The 15,038-nt window shown below is 46.9% G+C and overlaps 1 protein-coding gene across 3 annotated transcripts in view; it reads right to left on the bottom strand.

Moving 5' to 3' along the window:
- MAML2 (mastermind like transcriptional coactivator 2) overlaps positions 1-9,624 on the bottom strand; it is a 216,323-nt gene extending 206,699 nt beyond the window's left edge. For all 3 annotated transcript variants that reach the window (XM_080376975.1, XM_080376973.1, XM_080376974.1), the window contains exon 1: positions 7,934-9,624. In XM_080376975.1, the coding sequence (XP_080233101.1) occupies positions 7,934-8,341 (408 nt within the window). In that variant the 5' untranslated portion in view covers positions 8,342-9,624. The remainder of the gene's footprint in view (positions 1-7,933) is intronic.
- Between the last annotated feature and the right edge of the window lie 5,414 nt (positions 9,625-15,038).

Here is a 15,038-nt window from a genome sequence, read left to right on the forward strand (position 1 = left end):
ACTAGGAGTCAGGAAATCTGGGCTCTGTTCCCAGCTCTGCCACTGACCTGCTGTTTGACCTTGGGCAAGACACTTGACCTTTCTGTGCTTCTGTTCCTCCTTTCATTCTTTGTCTATCTTGTCTCTTGAGGCCCTAAGGTATGCAGGGAAGGGCACGGTTCTCACTGGGTGTTTGTATAACACCTACTCTAGGGAGGTGCCTGCAGATCTCTGTAATAAAAGCCAGGGTACCACTGGGATGACTCTTGCACAATAGCATGTTTTGTTTCACAACAGACTAGCCACGATGAACCTTCTTGGGGTTTCATCTGCTACTCCAGGATCTTACAGGGTCTTTCAGCCAGCTTCAGGCTCAGGCAGCAGTAAGTGGGTTTGCAAGGTCTGCTTCCTCACTGTGTCAGAAGCACTTTCATGCCAGTTTCTAATTGGTACTAATTTCTCTGCACCTGGATTCAGCTGGGTTTGCATGTGCATCAGAATTATAACTTACACAGATAAAACCAGATACAGGAGCCATTTCTGCACAAAACAAATTTCTTCAGGGAAATGCCAACACCTATATGTGAACCCACAGGCGTGAGATACTTTCAAAATAAAACCAAATTAATTTATAACTTTTCAGTAAGTGCATTGGAATTTTGTGTAAGTTATTAAACTAAATTAAAAATATTTCTGAGTCTTTCTGCCACCTCGAGCCATAAACATGAACCTTCTTCCATTACTCCCAGATGGGAGGCAACACATGCAGGACAAGGTGGATTCCACCTGCTAGTGCTGGGGTGCAGCTGCAGCCTTGACAGAGAGCAGATGAGTTGCGTATGTGCTTTCAGTTCCAGTCCCACTTTACTCCTAGTTTACTGGACCACCAAGTACATGAGGTGCTTGGATACAGCTGACTTAATTGGGAGGCTAATTTGAGTACAAAATGATGCAGAACCAAGAGCAAGTAAAGCAAGAAAATACGAAGTATACATTTAAGATTATAAATGAAAAGATGGGAAATGCTTTTCTCTCCTAAAAAGAAGGGGCGCTGGCACATCTTGCACTTTGTGAATCTCGGCAATGTGATGCCGTAAAAACCCAGCTCTGGGAGTCATGTGATTATGTAAAAGACTCATTTGGGTTTGTATTTTCAGTACTCATACCTGTGGGTCAATGGCTGAAAAGGTGATTTGAGTGCACCTCAAAAGCTCAAAACACCGAAGTCAACCAAGAAGAATCCATCAACTCATATACATTGCCTGCAGCTTTGCCAAAGCAAACATTCAGATCTCCTGTCTTAGGTTCTATGAATAATGAATTTGGCTTGTAAGCCATAAAAATCACCATCAGATCTCAATGCACTTTATAAAAATGATAAATAGAATTTTTCATAGAGGAAACTGAGGTTTATGGAAGCAAACTAACAGGAGTAATCTGTTGAATAGATCCTAGAGTCAAAAGTAGAAACACTGAGCTTTTAGTTTATAGACCGGTCACCTAAGAACTGTTTCTTGAGAGTTGCAAGTATTTGTGTTAGGTACTGGTGTTAGCACTTCAGTACAATTACAGATTGATCACCTGCATCTAATAATACTTCAGAGGAACTTGATAAGGCATGACAAATTCACAAGTTGGCTCTCAAGTGGCTATAGGAAGTTTTTAATGAGAAATCTGGGGCATAAATAGTTTATACTTTTACCTAAAAAACAAACAAACAAACAAACAAACAAACCCAAACAACTCAAGGAGAAAGGATCTGTCTCTTAAATACTATTAAGTTGAGAAAGTGATCCAAATCTCACTTGGCACCAAGTCCTTCCTTTCTGCAGCCAAGACCACTGCCTTTTTCACTGCTCAGAGCTGTTCCAGACTGTAGCAGCATGACATGAGCAAGATCCTTTTCAGGTTTAGAGCTACTGATTCATATTTCTGGAAAACACGGCCCTATCATGAATCCGATCAGCTTCATCCTACTGTTGCTGGGACTACCATCACTGGGAAGCCATACAGGAGAACACTGATGTTCGGACAACAGAGAGAGGCCAAAAAGCAAAGATCTTTCTCCTCCTCTTCAGAGCATCCAGGTGGCTAAAGCTCTTCTACACACCGTGTAGCTGATTGCATGCCCTCTGAAGTGTTGCACAGTGGTTTCTTTAATCACCTTCCTGAACTCCACAGAAATGATGGCACCAGGTCATTATCATGTAGAGTTGAGCCTTTAGCAGAGACCAGAGTCGCCTGTGCTAGGCAGTGAGATGGTGGCACCTGAAGAGTTCAAGCACAGAAGGGAAACAGTGGCACAACAGGGGACGTGCAGAAGGCCACACAGACACTTGCTGGCAAAGCTGACACCTCTATGTCAGTGCTTTGTTAGCTGGAGCAGCTTGCTAGCTTCCAGCTCCTCCTGCATCACACAGGAGGTGCAATATAAATCGGGCAGTGGAGATACTACCCTTCCCAAAGTTCTCATAGGGACCAGGATGGAGCTCTTCTTTTCCAGTAACAATACATGGGTGAAGTTTCAGTTTCATAATGCAACAGAATTGATAAGAAAGGCAGACTGCAATTGGCCTCTGAAGATGGTATATCTTGGTAGAAGGACTGTTGACAGAAGTTAGGCTGAAAGGCATGTTATGGCCCTTCTTAACCTGCTGACTAACCTAGTTGCTGGTGTTTTTTCGGTCACTGCAAAGTAACCAAACCCCATATAACACCTTCTGCAGGCAGTGTTCTTTGTGAGGGGAGAAGTAACAATAGCGAGATGTCAGTTTGGCAAAGCAGCTTCTCTGACTCAGACGCACCTTTCTAAGGTTCAGATTTCCCCACAGAGCGGCTAACATTTTTGTTGGACTCGCACTTCCTGGTGCAGAAGAAACAGAAGCTGTGTATCGCTCTCCTTTGTGGTAGTGCTACACACAAGGGACTCAAATTTGAGTACCACAGGGGATACAAGAGCTCTATCAGAGGACATGCCGTAACAGACCAAGAAGCTCAGAGAGTGTGTCAAGCCCAGGCAGACAAACTGTTCCTCTGCTCGCTACCTACTGAAACTTTGGTGGTGGAAACAGTCTGTAAAACAGTTTCAGAATGGAGAAGACTTTCATTAAATGTATTCAAAGCTTAAAAAGCTTCAAAGAAGGCAGGTGATTTGACTGGAGAGCTAGGACTGAAAAGGCTCCTACACTAACATACACTTAACAAATTCACTTGCTGAACTCTTCATTAAATACAGCTTTTATTCAGCTTCCAGGGGGTCTTCTTGATTTTGGTTCAAGAAATGTTCCCACAGCCGAGGGGAACAAAGGTTTTAAATGGTGCCTATGTCCATCCTAACCAAATGGCTCCCAGCAGGCCAGAGGGCCCGTAACATCAGATCAAAGTTTTCTACCCACAAAGGCAATATGTGACTTACTCATTTTACCTGACTTGGCTACGTAAATTCTCTTTATCCGAACACAGCTTCAATCCCATGGAAGCACAAGAAGCAGACGACAGACTCTTACCTCACAAACCAAACATTTCATTGCTTTGGCACCAAAGATTTTTACTTAAAAGATCCCACCCAGCTTATTGAATGGTTTGTGCTTTAATCCACCTGTGCTCACGGCACCATAACGTCACTTCACCCCATAGCTGGTCACCTTATACTGCTTGTTTCAGCATGCTTCTAAAAGTTACATTCATCCAGAACCAGAAAATGCAGCTTTTTCTGCAGGGGACCCTGGCAGCCAACTAGCAAACAAAGCAACAAGCTTGGGAGACAAGAGAAGTGTAAACTTGGGCCAAAGATACCAGAGCACAGTCCTTCCTTTTAAAATACTTGAGGATCTAAGGATCTAGCACAGGGAAAGCCAAACCTCAGCAAGCACAGTGTGGATCATAAAAAAAAAGTTATTAGGAAACAAAGAGCTTCCATGATCATTAAAGGATCTCCACATAAAACAACTACCTAAATTGAGGTTTTACAGGCCAGACTTAGCTCTCAGCACCAGTTAGGCAACCCTGTCCTTCCACTGAGGTCTTCTGGGAACTGGGACAAACCCATTGACTCTTCCACATTTGTACTGCCATTGATGAGAATTTAGGGGAGTAGGAGGAATTAACCCATTCCCCTCTTCCCTGGCTACATTGTCATTATGGGGCTGTTCTCCCTTTTCTTTTTCACCTGCTTGCAGAATACATCTGGGGAGCAGGCCGCTTTCACAGTCACTCTTCTGAGTACAGAAAATATTAATATATTTAATTAATACTTCAAATTAATCCTTATAATAATAAATTCTGCACAACTTCGAGTTGGGTAAAAGTAGAACAAGTCACCTGTGACTGATGAAAAACATCACTTAACACACTCAGAGCCACCAGTGTGATGACCGCAATGAAAAAAACTGACCAGAGTAATAAAATAATACCCATGAAACAGAGTTCCCGGCTTGCACAGAGCAAAATGAACAGTGCTCAGCTTACGGCAGAAGAGCGAAGGAATGAATTGGCCGCCAGAGTTTTGAAACTGCAGTAGAAGAACTTTGGTATTACCAGTTCAATGCTTAAGCTGCTAAGGAATGCCCTCCAGAGCTAACTGTTTATGTATAACATAAATAATATAAACAGCTAAGTGCTGGAGGGCATATACATACATATAGATATGTATAAAAGAAAGACAGAATATTTTATGTGTTCCACTCTGCACCATGAAAAGTAACACCACCATATAAATAAACAAATGTCAGTTCTTGGGAAATGCAGGGAGGCAGAAAGTACAAAAGCTTTCCTAGCCATGTCCCGAAGAATAAATTTCTCCTTTACATGCACCCACATCCATTGGTCCAGATAAAAAATCTGCTCTCTGCTCTCCAATTAGAAAATGCTGCTGTCATAGATGCTTTCTCAAAAAACAAAGTAACATGACAAATTAAGCCCAAACCAAACCCCCCTAAAAACTCTCTTCTGATGGTTTTAAACTGTCTACTGGGAAAAGATACTTATCAAATAACAGTATCAACAATGTCAGATAATCACTTCAAGCTCTTTGATACGTTGAAGTGAATGTCGTTTCAAATGTTATCGAGTGTCAAATATTTACTCTTGAGTCCAACTACGTAAATGACCCATCCAAGGCCACTAAACATGGCAGGCGCACTTGTAACAAGAGCAGTGGGACCTGCAAAGCAAAGGAAACAACCCAGATATTTTCTTGAGAGGAAGCGCGGGGACAGTCTTGGTTTTGCAGACAAAGAATGTCCTGATAGCCAGAACTCCCCAGAGTTATGACTGCCTTTGCCCTTATCTGTGTGGTGGTTTTTTTTCAGCTGGTGGGCCTACAGCAAGGCAGGTGGAGCTTTACAGACTCCCCATGGAGTCAGAGATGTGTCCAATCTCACAGGCTTAGTGTGAGACTCCCACAAACACTCCTGTGTTGTGCTTCCTTGTGCCAGAGCTGTACATGCCACAGCTGAAGCTCAGAGCTGCGCCTTGTTCCAGGACCCTGCACACCTCAGATCTGCTGTCTGCTGTAAGGAAAACTTCGGTAATTAGAGGAACAGCGCGTATAAGGCTTCCACTGGATTTCCTCTTGGGAAACACCCCACAGAGGATGAATTCTACTTAGAGATGGTTCTCTTCCCTGTCCATTTAAAATGCACAGGTCAACAGGCTTAGTCTGCCTTGTCCTTCCTCTTCAAGTACCCTTGGAATAACTGGTAGAACAAATTCCTCCTCCAGCTATGGCTGTAGCAAAAGCAAGACTCCATTATTTCCTGGCCCATCCCTGCCCTCTGAATTTTCAAGAACACGAGCACAATGCTGTACTACCTGGTATATGACCCTCAGCCACTTCAATTCAAACCACTCAGACACTGTTTCCTTTTCAATATGTGCAACAATGTTCTAAGGAGCTCCTGGTAAGGGGAACATGAGCCTCCATGACAGAGATGTGACTTTGAACCGATGCCTTTCACTGTTCCTTAATTAGGCAGTCCTACCAGAGCAGCAAATGAGGAAATGTCTGTGTCAAGCACAGAGTGGGAGGATCAGCGATGTGCAGTGATACCATTACAACAATACTGCTTCATGAGCCAGCATTTCTTCAGTGTCAAAACATGGTTCAGGGCCCCAAACGTCATGCTCAATGAAGTCACGTACCTTGTCAGCAGGATTACTGAATGCCAGTGTGCAAAAACGAGGGGGACTTTGTCAGACCTCTACCTTCTCAAAGACACATATGTGTGGGGTTATCTAGGAGGTAATGCAACACGCAACATGGAGCAAGGGCTGTGCACGGCAGTCTCCAGCAAAGAGCAGGTTAATCATCATTAGTGGTATTTCAGAAACAAGGACAACCACTCTGCATTTAAAAGATGAAAATCTTTCAATATTTTCTTTGGAGTTGTTTCATTTAGCACTTTCAAACAGCTGCCTCCAGCTATTTCATAACAGTAACAACTAGTAAAAAAAACCCCAAAAACAAAACAAAGCAAAAAAACCACACAGGCCTGTTCCCTGATTTCAGAAAGTGGATTTTTCTGGGACGTACATTATTAGACGAAGGCCTTTCTTTTCTTACCCATAAGACAAGGGCAACACATTTCATTAATACACACTGGAAAAATAAGATAATGGCTTTCTTGATTGTGACAAGGAATGTGGGGAGATTTAATCTGAACACTGAGTCAGGTTGAAGCGCCTAAACTCCCCTTGGACACAATGTTATCGCATTAATGCTTACATCATCACCCTCATGAATGATGCTGAGTAACACAGCCTCAAACGTCGATCCATGCATCACGGCGAACTCCCGGGTAAGAAGGGAGAAACAACCACAAAGGTCCCGTTTTAGCATATGTCAGGCACTAAGAAAGATAGGTTTGATGTCTGGAGCAAAGGGAGCAATCTATTTTCAGCCATTCGAATAGCAGCCACGGGCCTATCAGGACGCAGTCACTCCTCTTAATATTTCACATGTGTGCCGAGAATTAAGAGTTGGAGGGCAGCACAGCGCAGCATGTGCCTTCAAAAGCCTGGTACATGGACTGCTCGTAATAAAGTAACAGAAGACAAGGCTTCGCCTCCTTGACATGTTCAGCGCAATTTCCAGTTGAAAAAGGCCAACAAATCATTTACAAAGTGGCAATGCCTGTAAAACTCTTGTAACTCAGCTCCGCGAAACACACTGGGTGGTGATAACAAACCGTTCCTGGCGAAGCTGGTGCTCGGGGCAGCAGGCACGAGACGCCGGTGCTCGGCCGCGCGCTCCCGCACAGCACCGCTTCTGCGAGCACCGGCTGGTCGCTGGGGTACGCGGCCGAGCTGCACACTCGGGCTGGCGTTTGTCGGCACGGCCTGTGCCTGCCTCGTGTGTAAATACTGGCCGAGTTCGAGGCACGAGTGGAAAACCACTGCCTGAAGCCCTGACAAACGGCATAAGATGGGGCAGGGGGGTGGGGAGGGAGTGATCTTAAACATGAGCGATAGTTTAGCGCTACTTCTCAGCCCTGCCTGCCCAGGGATGCGCTGACAGCGTTTGCCCCCCGTGCCCTCCTCAGGGATGCCTGCCGCCACCGCCTTGGCGGGGTGACAGCGGAGGCACACGGCACATTGTGAAGACCACAACTTGCTCCTCAAAAAACAACAACCCACCCCAAGCAGTCCCAAACCCCTTCGAGGGAGGACTCAGCTGCCCCGCTACCGGGCCCGGCAGGCCTTGCCCACTGCTCCTCGCACCCGCGATGCCATCGCGTGGGGCACAAGGCATGGCGAGCGGGGCCTGGAGGCCACGGACACCCCCGCCATGACCCCCGTCGGGGGGGAACGGGCCCCGGTCTCGGCGCCGACCCCACCCTCGCGCCTCGCCACTCGAGGGGGGTGGGTGCCCTGAGGGGAGAGAGGGGTGGGGGGTGTTCGCCTCACTGCCGCGCGTGGCCGTCCCTCCCCGCCGACAGGGGGCGCTGTGACTTACCGCCAGGAGGGCCGAGGCGCGCTGCTCCCCCGCCGGCTGCTCCCCGTTGATGCCGCCGTTGCTGAGGAGGTGCTGGTGGTAGTCCGGGGGCGCGGCGGCAGCGGCGGCGGCGGCGGGCGCGGCCGAGCTGGCGGCGGCGGCCGCCTTTGGGTGCTTGCCGGCCTTGCGGGCGCCCTGCCCCTGCTGCACGAGGTGGAGGAGCTGCAAGGTGCTCTCCCGCTCGCGGTCGGAGCTCTCGGCGCGGCCCCGCTCGTAGCGCCCCTCGCAGCTGAGGTGGTGCTGGCGGCAGACGGCGATGCGGGCCCGCAGCCGCTCGACGATGGCGCTGTGCACCCGGGGCGCCGCCGGGCCCCCCCCCAGCAGCCCGGCCCCCAGCCCCGCGGCTTGGGGGGGAGCCGTGTCGCCCATCGCTGGCTGCCGGTCCTGGCCCTCCGGATGGGTCGGTCCTCACTGCCGCATGGAGGGGGGGGGGAGGCGGGGGCAGTGGCGGGAGCCCGAGCCCGGGGGCTGGCGGCGGGGCGGAGGGCGGTCAGCCCCGCGCCCCCAGCCCACCCCCACCCGGCCCCCGGGCGGTGACGGCTCCGCGGGGGGCGGGGGGGGTTGACAGATCGGGGGTGGGACGGGGGGCGTCCGGCCGCCGCTAGGGTTGTGCCAGCATGGGCCGGGCGGGAGGGGAGGGGGTCGGGGCAGGGCAGCCCCCGCCGAGGGGCTCCGTGGGGCGGAAAGGGCGCCCGGGGAGGGGGGGCGGGGGGTCCGCCGGGGAAGGAGGGCGGAAAAAAAAAAAAGGAAAAACAACTAAAGCGAGCCGCTGCCTCCAAAATGAATCCCTGGACGAAGGAGATCTCCCTCGGGAATGAGTGAGACTTGGCAGGTTTATTGATTTTATTTTATTTCGGGGGAGCCGGGGGGTTATTCCTTGAAGTGGAAATTTAAGGCATTGCCCGTGCTCGGCGGCACGGAGAAAGCCCCCGGCGGGCCGAAAATCTCGTAGATTTTGGGGAGGGGGTGTTGTTGGTTGGTGGGTTGGTTGTTGGTTTTGGGTTTTTTTCCCCTAAAGTCTTTAGTAAATGTGCAAATAAAGAGCCGGGGAAGGAGGAGGAGGAGGCGGCTCGGGTTAGTTTAGTCTTTGTGCTTTCTCGTTTCTCTCGCCCGCTCTTTGCTGGCCACTCTTCGGTTTATTACTGTGTCCAACTGTCTGCAGCTAAATTGTAGTTCCTCTAAAAATAAGAGACGGATCCCCCGGTCCGGAACAATGTCAGTCAGTGGACTTGGAGACCACGCTTCGCCTTCAGTTAATCCAGTCACTGGATAAAATCCGTACTGCTTTCACTGCTTATTTCCCCCCTTAGTAATAAAGCAGCAAGCTACGAACCCAGGCAACGAACTCCTCTCGCATACTTTCCCTTATACTCCCAGATATCGAATAGTTTCAAGTACAGTTTCAAGAAAAGCACGGGGTGGGGGGGGGTGGGGGGGGGGAAGGTGGGGGGAAGAGAAAAAAAAAATAAGGCAGCCCCTCTTCAGACAGTAATTACAAACGGAGAGTTGCACTTACAAACTTCCAGCATTTTGCACCCAGAACAGTCCAGCCACTTTTCCTTTGTGTGTTTGTATATTCCATCCCCGACTCGCCGGGGTGGGTGGTTGCCGGTGGTATCGGCGCTGCCTCTGCCGGACGCCGCCGCCGGCCGCCCGAGCCGCCCGCTGCCCTGCGCGCCGTGCGGCGGGGTCCGCGGTGCGGGGCGCTGCGGGGGCGGGAGGCGGGTGTCACCGATAGCGCGGCCGGGGACGCGGCGCCGGGGAGGCCGGGGCGAGGCGCGGAGCCTCCCAGCGGCCGCGGAGGGGAGTCGGGCCGCCGCCGCCGCTCCCCGGGAGGTATTTGCATGGGAGGAAGCCAAGGAAATCCCCTTTCCCTTCTCGCTCGGTACCTGGGTGCCGGGGCGCGGGCGCGGGCGGGCGCTGCGCCGCCGGAGCAGCCGCCGAGGAGCGCAGCCTCCTGCTCTCCCTCCTCCCCCGGCGGCGAGACCTTCAGGCGAGTACGAGGGAGTTCTCAGATAAATCACGGCGCTGCACTCCTCTAACCAGCTGGATTTCTCTGGAACAGACGGTAGAAAAACAAGCCGTGCCTTCTAGGGCGCTCTCACGCACGGGGCGAGCGCACGACACGAGGTCAGCCTTGGGCTGTGGGAGCTCCGCGCTCCGACATGAGCGTCTTGGGTGTTCGGGGCAAGTCACGTTGCGCCCTCGCTTCGGTTCCTCCCCGGGGAAGCCACAGCCTTCGTGCTCCTCGTGCCCGACTCCTCTTACTCAGAGCAGGGGTGGCCGACAGCGAGATCTGGCCCCTGGTGCTGGCCTTGCTGCAACTGGCAGCCGTCAGGTTCTGCGTGTTGCTGTAGGTGAGCTGTGAAGGAGGATGCAGAAATAGCTGGGAGCTGGTCAGCTTTATTAAAGCAATACGCTGTTGTGCTACCGTGGCTGTAGTATCCGAATTCCCAAATACCCCTTTGAGGATAAAATGGGCCCCCTAGCATGCAGAGACACATCCCTGACGGAAAACCTTTAAGGTCTTTTGGGACTGTACAGCCCCTAATACAAGGGTGCATCATCTCATTTAGTTCTGCAGTGGGTCCAGTCAGAAACATACACAAATTTCATCACAGCATATGGGGAGCATTAAGCTGAGGATGAGGACCAGCTAAGAGTAACCCTCTCAGGTGGTTTTATACCCTTCCAAGGTCATGCACGTAAATACTTTGAATGCCAATGATGAAATGACACATTCCTGGAAATTCCCCCAAAACACATAAAAGGTATGCGGCATTGGATATATAGGGAATATGAAAGCCCCTGCTTCCATGACCCCCATCTCCCTCAAGGTGCAACAAACATCTGTGTGGGTTTCCAGGATGTGGCTGTGTGAGCACCACCCAGAGTCTCCAGCACATTCAGGCCCACGTTTGCCCCAGCAAACACTTTGATTCTTTGCTGAGGGACAAGGTCTGAGGAGACTGGGTTTGTGGATGTGCTACCTTCAGAGGAAGGCACTACTGCTAACAGGAAAAAGGGTTTTTTTTTTTGTTTAACCCTGAACAACTGAGGAAGAGTGGGTTATTATTTGATACATAACAGTAGCATGCATCTATTGAGAACAATGGGCTGGCACAGTTAGAAAATAAAATGAAAGTTTAATGTTTGTAAAATAATAGACAACGTTACCTTTGCTTCAGGCCTTGCTAGGGCTTTTATTTGTTCTTCCTAGCTGAAGTGTCACTGCTGTGTTTAAGAGGGCCAGTCACAGAACGCACATGTAACAGTAACACATGGATCTCATGGAGAATAAGCAAAGGGTGTTTTAGACGAAGGCTTGGCTGGAGTTTTCCAAGTTGCTGTGGGAATACAAGATCGGTGGTACTGCTCCAGAAGATAGCTGAAGGAGTTCTCTCGCTCACACACAAGATTTTGTAGAACTCAGAGAATGATCTTTCAAAATTTTTGAATTTTAACTTCATACGTTTAAGATTTGCTTATTGCCAAGCAGCATCTCATTTGTTTTGCCGTTTAATATATCCCTTTCAGAGCGAGAGACAGCCGGTTGCAGGGCTGCGCTGTAAGTCCCGGTTGCTCAATACACAGCAAATGCTGCCCCCGATGTTTCAGAGAAGGAAATACCCTGAATCTATCCCTCTGCTTTTCAAGCTTTGTCCAGAAGGCCCTGGCGAATGTTAGCTGCCCCTGGATACCACTATCATTTTTGGATTGGCTAGCCGTCAGTTTGCCCAAAAGCAAACTGTTCTTAACGTTACTGTAACATCCCTTGCAATTCATGTCATAGGCATTCCAATAAACACACACAATGAGACATTAACATAACAGGTCTTGAATAATTAATTACTTTTTCCTTCTGTCAACATTAATTTGTGACCTTTTTATGTGATACTGTAATCTGTCATGCTTGAGCATTTTTTCTGTGTGAACTCACTACTGCTGTTGAAGCTCTGTGTTCCCTAAGTCAGCAGCCCCTTCCAGATCAGCAAAGCACTTACTTGTGTTGGGTTCACAGCCAGGAATTCTCACCATGGAAGTCCCATTGTGCTAGTAACTTTCCAAAAATGGAACAAAAAGACTGTGCTGAACCTATGTCACTTAAAAACTAGAGTACATGCTTAAATCTAGGCACATACCTCATCCATCTGTGTTTAGCAATCACTTATCAAATTACTTCAAAGTTACATTAACTCCACCCAAACGGCATGCACTTAATATCAACCCTGCGAAGCAATTAGCAAGCTGCAGCTCTGAACTTTCAGCCATTTCCATTATCTGCTTTTCAGCGAGGGTTCTTGGCCATTTAGAACAACTACAGTTACACACACACTTATTTCCTGGGGTATTCCCAGCTAGGCAGGCTCACGTACCATGCTGCTCACCTGGTAGATTGTTTTAACTTTGGAGCAGAGCCTGACTGCACCCGAGTCAGTTTTCTTGTCCTTAAATTTTGGGCACAAGGTGCATGCAGTTACTTTCTGTTTAAACTGTAAAATAAGCCATCTTGAACACACCCCATGTTTTTAATTAAGATTACAATCCCCAGAGCAATCTAAAGAAACTGTGTCTACAACTTATTTAATAAACAACAGGGAAAGCAAAACAAAACAACCCCATGCCATCACACCTATAAAAATACCAAAATTCACATAAACTATGCAGGGAAGTGGAGCCACTGAGGGGGTTATTATCAGGTTCTTTCAATACCATTTCACCCATTTCTCCTATTATTCCTTGCCTGGCAGATCATACTTTCTTACACTCTTTTGTCTAACCTCTAAATTCAGATTAGAAATTAGTATTTCTTATTTCTCAAAGCAGAATTAGAAAGTCAAATTTATAAAGTCTATTTTGTGTGTGCCGGAAATTTCTTCTGGAGTGGTATTGTATTTACATGTGTTTTTCTAACACACCCACTCTATTTATCCAGACAGACTTGAAGAAGGATAAAACTACAAGTCTTTATTTATCCAAATAAAAGTAAACTAGAGGAGTTAAGCATGGGAATTGCCTGTAATTGCCTGCTGAACTGCTAGAAATAGCTGCTTTTAGGAAACAGGAGAAGCCTTCACTGGTGAAAAAATGACAGTAACAGCTATCTACTGTTAGCAAAGCTGACCATCCCATTTGATCCACAAATTACTTGCTTTCCAAAAACTGAAGGACATGGGGAGGAAAATCACTTTTTTTTCATGCTTCACCATGAGAACTGGACAGAGAATATAAACCAAAAAGGGCCTTCTCTCCCAGTACATCACATTAGTAAGCCTGATCCTATGCATAAATACCTTGTGTGAACTTTATCATTATTACAGTCTCCAGTTACAGAATTTAAACTAGAGCAGATTATCGAAACATTACAGGAACTACAGCAATTTCCAAGTATGATCATTAATCACCCACGCCAAGTCTAATCACATACTGAGCTCTCTTCATTGTTCCATTAAGACAGGTACTTTATCTTAATTACAGCTACTACTTCAAAAAATTAACAGTAAAGACAATTAAAAATGTTCTATCAGAACAAACATTATATTCTCTCACTCCCTAACTCCACTCAAATTCTCTAATGTGGAAAAGGAAGTAGGAAAGACTGGTCAGATTTCTGCCTTCTCCCATCATGAGATATTTGCACATTTTTCTGCTAGAAATATTCTTACTGAGTATTTCTAGACATAGAAAGTCTCAGGGGCAAGAGTCCCCTTTGTACTTCATGCTGCAACAGTACCAGAATTTACAGCCTGTCCTGGAAAATTTGATCTAAATTTTTACATATACAGCTCTTCTTAACAATCTTTTCATTTCCTGTGGTGAAGACAAATGTAAACATAATGTAATGACACTTCACATTCTCCGTCTTGTAGAAACTCTTCAGGTAAAACAACAGCCACAAAAATATTATCACTTCCCCCAATCTCAGTGAGGGGAATATCAACGTCTAAGAGAGACTATACACACACAAACATTATGTCAGCCCCTGACAAGCCAAATGAAGTATCAGTTTCCTACTAAAATAGGTATCAGTGATGTAAATTCTAGGCATTTTCTTAGTCCAACTGGTGACATCACAGACAAGATTAGTAAACCTATGGCAGCACTTTCTTCCAAGAAAATCTAACAGGACATTGCTAGAGACCGAAAAACATAGATCTGGAAAAAAAGTCTGCAGGAACAAGGAAGAAGGTAGTTCACACTTTTTAGGTGAACAAAGAGGAGGTGATAAACATGATCTAGGATGCAGTAGATACCAAAAAATGAATAAAACTATCATTTGATATTGCCAATTTTCATTTTCAATCACAGTGTATGTATTCTTGAAATATTATCAGCAATTGGCAAGCCAGAATTTCCCAAACTTGTATTTTAACTTGGTAGCAAACACTTTAAATGTGGCAAAATGTGAAATGACCATTCATTTTGATAGCAAAATTCTTAAATAAAAATACAGTCTTGAGAGTTTTCAGAAAATTCAGAAGGTAGCGGAAATTAAGATCTGTCAGGAAGGCTCTGAGAGGGCACGCTCCGTTACAAAACTTGTTTATTTTGCAATGGTTCTCCTTTGTGAGAATAAAGTTACACAAAACTTAAATGTTATTATTCTAGAGAAGCCAACAACAGAGATTTGGTTAACAGAAAGAAGTGGGGCATCACTTTTCCGAAAAGGGATATATTTGAGACGGATTCCTGAATACTTTTAATTTGATGGGTGTGTTCCCACCAATACTCCCAGAACAGGGATGCAGAAGGAAAAAGAACAGAGATTTCCCTCAGCTTTGGTAACCAGGGAGATAGGTGTAAGATATATGAAATCCCAGAATATGTACATATCTAACTCACAGTTAAGGTATGGAAATAATATCTTCAACATAAGCTTACTTGAGAGTAAGTCTCATTCTGTTTACTAGCATTTTTCATCTTGCTTTGTAAATCTTGTATGTGGTACAAGGGAGAACTGACGATACTAGCTCGCTCTAATAGCATACATACCATTGCTGAACTTCAACCCCTTAAAATATAAAAGCAGTTAATTTCTTACAATGAATGCTGGAAAAAAGCTACT

The sequence above is a fragment of the Falco punctatus genome (assembly GCF_963210335.1).
Source record: "Falco punctatus genome assembly, chromosome: 2".
NCBI classification, from domain to species: Eukaryota; Metazoa; Chordata; class Aves; order Falconiformes; family Falconidae; genus Falco; species Falco punctatus.